Source organism: Amphiprion ocellaris, chromosome 22, assembly GCF_022539595.1.
Source record: "Amphiprion ocellaris isolate individual 3 ecotype Okinawa chromosome 22, ASM2253959v1, whole genome shotgun sequence".
In the NCBI taxonomy this organism is placed as follows: Eukaryota; Metazoa; Chordata; class Actinopteri; family Pomacentridae; genus Amphiprion; species Amphiprion ocellaris.
The window spans coordinates 16,765,978-16,778,678 of record NC_072787.1 but is presented as its reverse complement, the minus strand read 5'-3'; the positions used below and the strand labels follow the sequence as shown (position 1 = coordinate 16,778,678).

The 12,701-nt window shown below is 39.8% G+C and overlaps 1 protein-coding gene across 2 annotated transcripts; it reads left to right on the top strand.

Annotated features, from left to right (window-relative positions):
• The first annotated feature begins 436 nt into the window (after positions 1-436).
• On the top strand, positions 437-11,532 carry gyg1b (glycogenin 1b). 2 transcript variants are annotated; one of them, XM_023286442.3, is made up of 8 exons: positions 437-537; positions 2,314-2,449; positions 2,581-2,755; positions 2,867-3,029; positions 8,362-8,488; positions 9,672-9,888; positions 10,324-10,362; positions 10,599-11,532. In XM_023286442.3, exons 1-8 carry the CDS (start codon positions 531-533, stop codon positions 10,746-10,748), a joined length of 1,014 nt encoding a protein of 337 aa, XP_023142210.2. In that variant the 5' UTR covers positions 437-530; the 3' UTR covers positions 10,749-11,532. The 2 variants fall into 2 exon arrangements, with proteins under 2 accessions (XP_023142210.2, XP_023142211.2); XM_023286443.3 differs by lacking the exon at positions 10,324-10,362.
• Positions 11,533-12,701: the final 1,169 nt, after the last annotated feature.

The window sequence follows — 12,701 nt, the reverse complement described above, 5'->3', positions numbered from 1 at the left end:
CCTGCAATGGGCTGTTTACTCCACGAGATGGCGTCCAAACGCCAACAGATTATTATAATAAGGAACACCGTGTTCTTGAAGAGAGTGTCTCGTTACTGCAGCCTGTCATCCTGGTCCCTCCATTGTCACCATCAGTGAAGATGACACCAGGTCAGGGAGCTCCGTGTTGGAAAGGTCAAGGAGGCAGAGTGAGCTCCTGGGAGCGGAATACAAGCGCTTAATCTGATTTTTTGCACCTTTCCTCGCTTGTAAACAACATAAAAACGAATAAAAAAGTGTGTTTAAAAGTATGAAATGTTGCTTTTAAATCAGTGTGCGCTCGTAAATGAACTCCGTGAACCAGGCGGGGGGTGTGGAGGCTCGTGTCGGCAGCAGGTGGGTGTGTGGACGGACCGTCACGTGACGCAGCGCCTGGCTACTGTCATTCTGGTATAAATCCACCTCTGTATATTCAGGCTGTCCTTTCCTCCACGCAAAGCTGCTGTCTTCAAGTCCGGGCTACAACGTAGCTTCGACTTATTTCCTCAGTCATGGCTGGTAAGGAACTTTTTTTAAAAAAATTATTATTATCATTTGGAACCGCTTTTGCGGACGTTACTTTGTGGAGAGTTTTAAAAGTGTTTAAGCTCTAATTATCAAGCTAACATCGAGAAAATGTCAGTTTGTGCTTGATATTGCTTGCCGTGGGTGTTTTTGTGTTGTTATTTTGGTGTATTTGTACAGAAAAATGTTTTTTGGAGCAGTTTTAACACTTACAGTATGTTAAATTAGCTATTGTACATTATGTCTCCAGTTACCATGAGTGTTTCTGCTTGCTTCTCTCCATTGACATATAGAGAAAATTGAGCAAACATCTATTAAGTCTGTATATTCTTGTCTATAAAACATTAAAGATATGTTTTATAATTTTTTTCAACTCTGAAGTAGCCACACTCTCATCTTCCAGCAGCATGTCATGAATTGAGTAAAAGTGACATTATTTTATAGTTTTCACGTCCCTTTATGTCAGTTTTTCTTCATAACTTTCTTGCAACCTCAGTCAAAATGGAAGCATACGCTGCAAATTCACTCAAATCTGGGCTGTGGCTGAATTGATTTCCATGTTTTCCTTTATAACTTTATTAATCATGTGTTTCATGTTATGCCTGGGCACTGCAGCACTGGATGTACCAATTGCAAAGGGGGCGTGAGAGGCAGGAGGTGTGGCTCTGAGCCTGCAGTGAGACAGGACAAGTTTTCCTGGCAAGCCGTGGTAATGGGAGCCATTGTTCTAGGACTGGCCCGGAGTTATAGAGAGGAAAAAAAAAAAAAAGCTGCAAGCCCCCATTAGCACTTTATGCATCCTCCTACCTGCTGCCCATTACTGGCTGCATGGTATCAGGGGGTATAATCCAGGTGGGATTCATGCTGGCTCAGTCACACATCCATCCCAGCTGCCGTGCTGGTTTCGTCATCTCAATTTATATGTCCTCTCACAGGCGAGTCATTGTTTTCACCCATGACTTGGCAGGTAGCTGACAGATTTTCCCTCCCAGCAGTCCGATGTGGTGGTACAGCGTAGGCACCACACCGCAAATAAAATTCACCCTAACGAGACATGTAATCTTTTACTGGGCACTGAGGTCTTATTTTTCTTGCAACAAACAAAAAATCTTCCACGGCTTGCCTTTTAAGCATTTGAAATGACAGTCCTCTTCAAAGCTGTGGAACATTCAGACTTCAGAGAATCCACACAGAAGCACTTCTTCCATTACCCGAGGGGCAAAAAGCTGTTGCTCGAGTACTTGGCTCATGTTGTTGTTTGGTGGTGTTTCATATTCCTGCAGATGACCGTGACCAACATGAACATGAATGTTGTGAGGTGATGTCAAGACATATGCAACGCAGTTACACCAGAGTAAAATAGTAGAAGGTTTTTCAACCATTTGAAACACCAATGGCAAACTTCATGTTAAGATGTTATACGTGGAAAAAAAACAAATGTTTAATGTTTTTCTAAACTTAGCATTTTTGAATCCAGCTTTGCACTTAGTGTTACTATCATTGACTTATTGTGTATGCTGTACTTATTACTGAGTTCATATCAGTTCAAGTGAAATAGTAGACAGAGAAAATCCTAACTAAAGAATAAGACTAGTTGACAAAGTTAGACAATCTTTAAACAAGTTACAATTTTCTTTCTAGAGTGCAGAGATTCGAACACGTCAATATTTGATCTTTTCTGTGGATTGCTTGCCTCTTCAAAACCATAGTATAGAAAATGGCCCAATATGCGCTTTGATTTTAATTCTTATTTTTTTATTCTCTTTCCAGATCAGGCCTTTGTGACGTTGGCTACCAATGACAGCTATGCTCGGGGCGCCATGGTTCTGGGCAAGTCCCTCCGTAACCACAATACTTCCAAGAAGCTGGTGGCGCTCATCGGTCCACAAGTGTCTGAGCCCTGCCAGTAAGAAACAAACCTCCCATGCAGCCAGTAGCACAACATTTCTGAACATTTGCACCCGTTAGCGTTCCTATCAGCTCTTGTTTTCTACCTGGATAGTTGACGATTCATTTCATAGCGTTGTAACTCATCAGGTCTGTGCTGAAGAGGATCTACGACGAGGTGAGGGTGGTGGATGTGTTGGACAGCGGCGACACGGCACATCTGGCCATGATGAAGAGGCCTGACCTGGGCGTCACGTTCACCAAGCTCCACTGCTGGACCCTCACACATTACTCCAAGTGTGTTTTCATGGATGCAGACATTCTGGTGAGACTAACAGGACATTTTACTCTCACAAAACAACTTCAAGATGCTGCACATTATACTGTAGCTACCTACAACCATGTCTGTCTGTATTTGTTTGTGTCTGGACTCTAGGTGCTTTCAAATATAGATGAACTGTTTGACAGAGAAGAATTGTCAGCTGCTCCCGACCCTGGCTGGCCTGACTGCTTCAACTCCGGTGTGTTTGTTTACCGTCCTTCCATGGAGACTTACGGCAAACTGCTTCAGTATTGTACAGAACACGGCAGCTTTGACGGTAAGGCGGGGGATCCATGTTTCCTTTTCTATGTTTACGATTTGTTTTTGTGCTGAAATATCAAGTGGATTTATCCAGTAGAGGATTATTTTTGAATCATTCATCAAACAAAATGTTGAGCATTTGCCATTACAGGTTCTAAATTGTCAGATTTGTTGCTTTTCTCTGTAATGGCATTGAAAATGAAATATCATTGGGTTTTGGACTGTTGTTTAGACAAAGTCAGTCATTTGAAGTGATTTGACAGACCTGGCCTTGATTTAAAGTACTAAATAGTTACATTAATAGTTAGGTGATCATTATTTGTAGCCTTAGTTTACTTAAAGGACTATTTCAGCTTTTTCAGATGCACTCAAGTCACTTTGTTGCAGCAAGTTAGAATAAAGATCAATGACGGTATATCACATAACTCGTATCCATGTAGCTTAAACTGAAAAATGGCTTGTACAGACTAAACAGCAGCAAACAGCATGTGATATGTTCATCGGGTAGATTTGGGGATTCAGCTTCATGCATATTTTTCTACCTTTGGACAGAGCCACACTAGGTGCCTGCCCTCACTTTCCAGATTTTTACGCTAAGCTAACATAAGTTTAAAGGGTTAAACTGTTTTTTTTTTTCCAACTCAATATTATTATTACCAGTAAGTATTTTACAGTATTATGCTATAGAGTCAAACCCCAAAAAATCCAAAGATTCCCATTAAGAAAGCACTTTCACGGTGGAAAGAAAAAAACTCCCTTTAAACAGAACGAAACCTCCGGCAGAACCAGGCTCAGGCAGGGCAGCTGTCTGCCTCAACCAGTCGGGGTGAACCTATTTCTACATGCTGTGTCATTTAAGTTTCCCTACGAATACATTTTTCACATTTTATTGCCATCAGTCATCCTCAAAAATGAAAGCTTTGACCTCAATTGAGTAACATTAAGTTCTTGGTATCATGATGCTAAACTAAGCCTGTTTAACTTTTGCTATAAGTAAGTCCTTTATCAAGCCTGGTGCCCAGACACAAGGCCCTCCTGTCTTGTCAGAGACTTTCTACCTCTGCTGAGTTATTCTCAGGGGCTCGCTGGGGTGGGGTGGAGGTTAAATTTGAGAGGCCCTGTTTTGCACAGAGCACTGGTTGACATTCAGCAGCTCTTCTCTGTGAACTGTACTGTAGCTGAATTGTGGTCGTAGCTTTGGCTCCATATCAGGTTTAGTGAATAGCTCTTCTCAAACCAGGGGCTGAAAAGATCATTGGAACATGCTTGCGGGGGGCTGCATACTGCAGGTTTACCACCTTTGCTTTCCAAAAAAAGAAATGCTTTTTGAACATACCATAAAACAGCTGAAATCCCGACACTTTGGCATCCAGTAAATGCCGAACCATGACAGAGTGTTCATTCATGGTAAACTGTGATTTGAAGCACTTGGACCTGCTAAAATAAACAGTTACATCACCTCAGTCGAACTTCACATGCTTTCTGAAATAGCAAAGAACTCTTATACAATGCTATGTTGAGCGAGCATTCAGCTGGCAGCTTTCACCTATGAGTAAATTTAAGAATGTGTCATCTGATAACTCAGCCACACAGTAATTATTACATGTTTTGATGTATTTTAAGTTACTGTATGGCCTCATTTGACAGTGTCCTGCTTCTGTTAACCTTCATTATCTAAATCTTCTCTTTCGAGAGTCAACATACTTAAAGCAGAGGATTTGTTTTATATAAGTTATGGCTTTTTAAACGTTTTCAAAGAAAATCCCATATATACAGCTATGAAAATAAACTACTAAAGTCTCTTGTGGACAATCTTTGTAAAGATGACAAAGTTTCACATATGTCTTTGGTATTTCTGCAATACAGTGTCTTATTACTTCTTGACCAACATATACATTGCAAAATACACTTAAGATCCTATTTCTATCTTTTCTTTCTTGGGCTTTTTTAAAATTCTGTTTCACACCTGTTTGTACACTTAAACCAGTGCTGCATTCAGTGGTAACTGGGAACTCGGAATTTCCAATCTCCGAATGGGAAAAATCAAGGAGAAGGCCACCAGAAGCCAGATTTCCTACTTGGTAACTCAAGTAGAATTGCTCCGCTTCAACTTCCGCATTCACCCCAAAATAGCACGTACACACTAAAAGATACACAAGTCCAACTTCTGTTCTGAGTTTATTATTTAAAATGTTAGACAACATACATTTTGCAACTTTTTTTGTTTTTTGTTTCTTTAGTTAAGTGAACTACATAAGATAAGATTTTGTTAATCCTGAAACAAATTCATGAATAACATGTCTGCTGACGAGAAAATCAACAAAGCAAACCCATTGTTTTCATCAAGAATGACACAATGACAAGGGCCGACCTCCCACTTCTGAAGTACATCAAATGCAGCATAATTTGTCTGTGATCACCTTGTAACTACTGACAACAAGAAAAAAAAAACATTAGCAGTTAGATTTCTACATGATGCATCACTGCTGATGTACTGGAGAGACTTTAACTAAATCATAGTTTCTTAATGGTTCAATGACCTCAAAAAATGTCAGTAAACAAAGGAAACAGTTGTGGAGTAAGCAAAACAAGATACAATTTATAGTTGGGCTTGTTAGTGCCACTGGATTTCTTTATCATTAAATGACGACCCTTTTCCCTTGTGATACTGTGAAAGAGATTCCATCAGGGGGAGCTCATTGGAAAAACCAATTAGGTTGCTTATTATGGGACGGTGCTTTCAAATGCCAACTCATTCTGGCTGTAACAAGTGTTTGTTGGTAACAGTTTGCACATCACAACCACAACAACATACAAAAGACACTATTGTCTTATTTTTTTCCAAGAAAGACTTCCTTTCTTAGTTAATAGTAATTGATTCCTCAATGTCATTTTAGATTTTTTTTTTTATCCAGTATTTTAGTGTGATGCTAGTGTCTGTATGCCTGATGGCATGCTAATGGTTAAAGCTGTCTTATTTATAGCCATGGATGGTCTCTTCATGTGCACTGGGGCATGAGTTGAAGTTGCTTTGACCTTTAGCATTTCAGTTCCACTCTACTACATGGAATACATGATATATGTCTGCAGCTCTTCGTCTCTGTGCAGATCTTGGATGATACTGTAGAATAGTTGAGGAAAGAAAATAAGTGGTTGAACTCAGGCTCTGTATCTCTGCATCTGTATCTTCGGTGCTGTCTGCTGCCAAAACAAACTGGCAGAGTTAGATGCACATTCTTGCTTAGCTCTGCTCATCCCCTCAAAATGAAGACACTCAGCCCCATATTAAGTTTTGAAATCCCCAGAGGAGGTTGAGGGTTCGGACAAACAGCAGCTATGTGTGTTATTTTAAACTGCAGCAGTCTGCGGTTTCACAGACTTTACAGTCCTGTTCTTTTTAGGAGCCATATGTGAAAGTTCTATTAACAGCCAACATCTCATCTTGTCCCAGAGTCAGTTCAGTAACTTACTATATGACCAGTAGATGAAACAACCCACTGTCAGTAGTCAGTGAGCTTGTGTCATGCTTTTGCTTAGCTTCAGCGCACTGGCAGTCCACTTGCAGATTTGATGATGTGACAGAGGAGATGTCAAATGGGAAAAAAAAGTTATGCTAAGGTTCTATTCAGATATATACTGTAAGTGTAACTGGTGTATGTGACACCAAATGTATCCTTGCAGCCCAAACAGTGTCCAATTCTGTGTTTATGTAAGTCACTGCCATGAGAAAGGCTCTGAATGAGCCAAACTGAGCGAGGCTGAGTGGCTGTCCAGCCCTCCAGTTGAACCCTGAGGAAGTGAGGCAACTTAAGTGCAAACTTTAAAATGAGCGGGAACTCCGAGGGCAATGTTAATGTTCACCACCATCACACAGAGAGAAAATGCTTTAAATGCTTGTGTCTAGTTGGATTATTTATTGTTGACTGGTCATGAATAGAGCTGGGTATTGCTGATATTAGTGCTGCTACTGCACCTGAAAAAAACTTGCTTCATGAATTTCAAAAAATACAGTACATGCATGGGAATCTGGGCCACAAATGCAAGTATGTTGCATGATATACTATATATATGTGTGTAGACCGTGATTGATCTCTAATAGCATTTAACACAGAGCTGTGTTTGAAAAATGCATGTAAATGGGTTATTTGTCTGTATTTTATTATTGTATTAGTGGAGAAGTTAGAAGACAACAAAAGTTACTGTCTTGCTTTTGATGTGCAACTCCACCAGCTATTTATTATATGTTTAAGTGAGGGATTTAATCATTTAGCTGCACTGAGTGACATTAATGTGAAGGATGAAAGCACAAAAGTAGAGCAATCAAACTAGCACTGCCATCTGCTAACAGGCTACATACTGCAGCCTATTGAAAAGCTTCCTGTGTTGCCAAGCAGAATATGAATTTGAACTGCAGAGCATCGGAGGCCAGTGAACAAACAGCAGGCAGTAAATCTTTGTTAGATGAATAGATCTTCACTGGTGCCGATCCATCTGAACATCCTGATCTTTGATATGTTGCAATGACTGGGGAGTAGGGTGTCAATGGTAAAGCACATGTGACTAGACTGTTCTGTACATGATGTCTCTTTCACCTTCTGTGCAGCTACTGTGATCACTATAAATCTACACTGTGCACATGCATACCTTCATACTTTATGAATTAGGAATCCCAGTGAGGCAAGCCACCGCCTGTGTCTTCTAGTACATCTTACATCAAAACAAGCGGTGAAAGACGGAAACCCTGTTGTGTGTTCCGAATGTGTGGGAACATTTCTGTATCTGCTTGTCTGGACTTATATCTTCAGCAGACTGCTGAAGATATAATGTAGACCGATGTGAGCGGAAACGGCAATTAATCTAGTCGTCACAGGTGTGCTCATCGTTTGACTGACACCAAACCTGACTGAGCATTTTGTTGAAGCTGCATTTAGTAAGCTAAGTTAACGGTTGCACCACCACAGCAGAGTTTCTCACAGCATGCACACACACAGATTTATGAAAAATAGATTTACAATTTTGAAAATGGGTATCCAAACAGAACTGCAGGACTGCTTCCAGGAATCTGAATAACTACGAGCCTCATCATCGTCGACATACGAGACTTAACGGACACCAAATGAAAGACTATTGCTGCCTTGTGATGTGGGTTTGCACTGTCTTGCATAAATGAAAAGATACATACATATATATGTTTTTTAACGATCTATGTAAAGATGTACAGTGTTTAAGCTGTAAATTCTTTGTGCTTTCACTGAGTCGAATCACATCTGATATATTTTGCTGAGATTTATTTTTTTTGCTATGTGTCTTCCTAATGATCATGAGTTGATGCATGTTTCTGTGTGCAGGCGGAGACCAAGGTGTTTTGAATGGCTACTTCGGCGACTGGTCAACAGCTGACATCTCAAAGCACCTCCCCTTCATTTACAACCTCAGCAGCATAGCCATCTACACTTACCTTCCAGCTTTCAAGCAGTAAGTGTGTGTGTCTACTCAAGAGTTCATGATTTCTTCAAAAATATATCATAGTTGCTGTGAAATTGCCAAAATCACAGGTCTGTTTTGAACATTTTGCTGCGTTGTTCTGTTTAAGCTTTTGGGGGGTTGTATTATAGCAGTCAGTCAATGTGACGGAAACGTTGTGTATTGGATGCAAACCCAAGATGTAAGCGGATACGGGATCACATGAACACGTAGCCTCATCGTGACATGACATCAGGTTACGAGTGAGTTGAGCCGTAAGATTCCGGCAGCTCAGCTGGAGCGTCCCTCAGCGGACCTCAGCTCGGGGTTGGATGTCCAGCCTGAGCTCCCAACAGCTGATAGCAAAGCTTAAAATAGAGCACTTTATTTAAAGACCTTTTATGTTAGCCTCCAGGACTGGCATTGTGTACCACGTCTTAAGCTCCCCCTCCTATCCTCATCACGCCTCTGCCTCTACAACTCGGACAAACAAATCTCATCAACAAGCTCTTAGAGTTTGGCATTTCCTGGCATCCAAATCAGGACGACAGGGCTGTTAAACATGTCTCTAGTTGTTGCTAGTTGTCAGCAATAGCTTAGAGTCTGGCAAACACAACAAAACAAACCCCACAGGGAGACATTCAGGTTTATTTGTGTGCACATGCAGCTTGCCAATGCTAAATAGACATCCATATCTGTAAGGGCTGTTCTGCAGCCTCAGACATTGCAACAGACTTGAATCAGTATTTTTCTGATTCGGATTTCACAGAAAGATTTATTTAGGAATTTTGTTTCACCATCCGAAGGCAGATTTATAACACTGACAACTTGCTTAAAGTTCTCCAAAACTGCAGTGTTTTTTTAGGGGAAATCATTATAATACTGAAATAAACATGTCCAGTGTGCATCTCACAGAGTTTTTGTTGCTTCTGATTCTCTCCAGTTGGTAATTAATTACGTAATTAATTTTCTTATGTAGCCAATTCACATCTTGTTTCAAAACAAAAGCACATGCATAAAAGAGCTATTGGCTTAAGGGTTGCACTGCTGACTCAAATTTACTATTTTTACATGTCCATTTATGATCATAAAAACAGAGAAAATATTTCATAATAATTCAATAAATTCAACCATAACAAAGTGTTTGTTTCTTCTCTACATTCTAATCCTCATTTATTTTAATTCCTTATTTTAGGTATGGTGGAAATGCTAAGGTGGTCCATTTCCTGGGGAAGACCAAGCCATGGAGTTACACATTTGACCCCAAAGCCAAGCAGATTTCAGGGAGTGTGCATGAGGCCACGTCACATCCCACCTTCCTGATGGACTGGTGGATCCTGTACTCCAGTGCTGTGGTGCCCATGCTGCAGGAGCAGTACGGAGACCAGCCATTCCACTCTGGATGTGTGGAGGTGGGTGAACATTCAATATATTTGATTAATTATACTGCACACAACTTGTGTCAGTCTGTTCCCACAGACAGTTTTGCGTAGACCTTATGCCTGATTTTCCCTTTTTATAATATTTATTTTAATGTTGCATTCACTGGACTAGCTTGTAAAGGAATTAATATGATTTAAGTATGCAAGCAGATGATAACTGAACAGCTTCTCTTCATCTCCAAAGTGTCACATAACCAACTTTTTACAGCTTCCAACTTCACTGACCATCAACATGCTGACCACGATTTCCTGATTATCAGGCTCGACAAAAAACAAGATATTTTAGTAGTTGTAGTGCTTGCATGGCTATTACAGAAATATATATATTGAAATATAGTTGGTTAAATGTAAGTGTTAAGTGTAATTGGTGTAACTCTTTTCTGTGTTCTTATTCATCTCATGAAGTTCCAGTACAGTGACGTGGTCACTTTTGAGAGTGAACAGGTACGGAGAAGACGGTTTGGTTTTTGTAGTTTAGCCCTGAACAACAATTTGTTGGCACCCGGCTTAATGCTACTGCTACTCTTCCTCTAAAATCTGGGCTTTCGTGTGTGTTTGCCTGTGGCCATTAATTTGGAAAGGCAAGTTCGATGCTTTCACAAAGCAGTAAGCTCAAACGGTGTGTTCTGTGCTGCCATTCATTTTCTGTTTGCCTGCGGTTCTCTTCTCTTTGCTCTCAGGGCGAGAGCAGCTCTTCGCTTGCACAGGCACACCAGCCCCTGATGTCCTCAGAAGAACGGAAGCAGAAATGGGAGCAAGGTCAGGCCGACTACATGGGAAGGGACTCGTTTGACAATATCAAGAAAAAGCTTGATGTTTTTCTCAAATAAAGAAGGAATGATGCAGGATATCAAAATAGCACTTGCAGTTTAACAGACTGTCACCACAGGTCTTTCAAGAAAATACTGCACAGCAGATTGCAGTCTTCCTTCCTAGCTGTTTCGCAGCTAGAAATGAGCCGAGTCTTTCCCTCCACCAGCACCATCCCCCCCTCCGTACTCCAAAGACAGTGCAATTTCAATGGAAGAAGAAAAGTAAAATGTCATGAACGGCTTTAATTGTCTATGCAAGATGGTGTTTATTCAGTTTACCCTGCAACAGTTACCTGTTCTGTTACACTGTGAAGAAAATCAAGATAACCTTAATGTGCTTTTTATGGTACTTTTGACATGTCATTGCTCTTTTTGTATGAAGGAGATGGCAACAAAAGTTCAACTGGGCCTTTTGTATTAGTGTGACTAAGATTTGCAGTCACTTACATGTACATTCTTCTTTCTCTTTCTTTTCTTTTTTACTGTGCCATCTCCTAGCAGTCTTCCTAATGTTTTTTTTCCTCAAAAGCTAATTTTTCTCGTTTTTGAATTGAAACAGCCTCTGTTTAACATAGAAATAAGAACATGTTTACAGCGCTTCTAAAGGCCATAGTGTGGCTATATACATGTACACTAGATCCTTAGTGCCTTAGTGTCTTGCTCTCTCTACTGCCACCATCCTATCAGTTCTGGACCTGCAGCTTTTCAGTGGGTGATTTGGTTTTTAACTTTACTTGATCTGGATGTTGGCTGCAACACAAAACCTTTCTTCTGGAAACATTAAAAACGTCATTAAAAGGTCTGGATTTGCTTCAGTGATTTTTCTTCAAAATTTGTAATTCTTGTTGGAACTGATTGTTGACTGATTCAGTGTGTGTGAGTTGTTGTTGTTTTATACATATATTTGGGCATAAAATTTGATTTCCCAAGTGAGTTTTCTCATTCTGTCTGTTTAGGAATTACAGACAAAAAATGTATCCCAGTATAAGTGAAATGAGATTATTCTATGAAATAGTAAATTTACTTTTTTGTGCATATGTTTTCTTTGTGCATAAAAATGTTTAAAAAACAACAACAACAACAACAACAAAACAATAACTAAACTATGGGACAGACCAAAAACAAATTCAGCTCTTGTTTCAGAGAAGTAGGCTACAACTTGACACACTTTTGTAAACTGGAAGACAAGACTTTGTTAAATCAGACTGTGAATGGGCTGTGTTATTTTGTTTCTGTGTACAGTATTATTCCCCAATTACCAGTCTGCTGGATTGAACTTCCTTATACAAGTCCCTTCATTCAGATTCTAATTGGGAAATGTCCTCAAAAACAAAACTGTTCTGAAGCTTTGAAATTTCACTCTCTCTACGAACAAATTTAGACAACAGAAGAAAATAATGGAATAATATTGCAATACAAGTAACAGTAGAGGGCGTGTTAGGTGAGAATTCCAAAAAGCATCTGTAATACAACAACCAGAAATCGAGCTGCACAAGGTAAAACAACAATTAATACAGAAATTAAGAAAAAATCTGAATTTAAAATGTGCAACGTAACACTGCAAACAAACTGACATCATCTGGCAATGATGTCCACAATGTTTCTCAAGAGATCAGTTATCCTAAAGCTTTTTCCCTCCTTTTAAATCCAATGGACAGAAATATAGTGTCAAAAGTAATAAAACATCAGTAGGAGGATACTGAAGAAATATGTTGTTGTGAATATGATATTTTCCCAGAGGACAGGAATTTTATCTGTTTATAATTGTAGTTGGTGTGTGCTTTCAGAAATTAGACCACGCTTTCTGTTTTAGGGACCAAGACATTTTGAGAGCCCAGATAATGAGGAGATTTCATTGCAAAAGTTACTTCAGTAATGAGCACAATCGTAAAATAAATTTAAAATGACTTAAGCGGGAGACATCTGGTCTAGAATTGTGAATGAATTCATTGGAATGATAGAATCTGTGCA

Excerpts from the sequence above, each read along its gene's own strand:
- gyg1b (XM_023286442.3), top strand. Across the intron at positions 2,450-2,580 it reads CAAGTGTCTGAGCCCTGCCA|GTCTGTGCTGAAGAGGATCT; the intron begins GTAAGAAACAAA and ends GTAACTCATCAG. Across the intron at positions 3,030-8,361 it reads AGAACACGGCAGCTTTGACG|GCGGAGACCAAGGTGTTTTG; the intron begins GTAAGGCGGGGG and ends TTCTGTGTGCAG.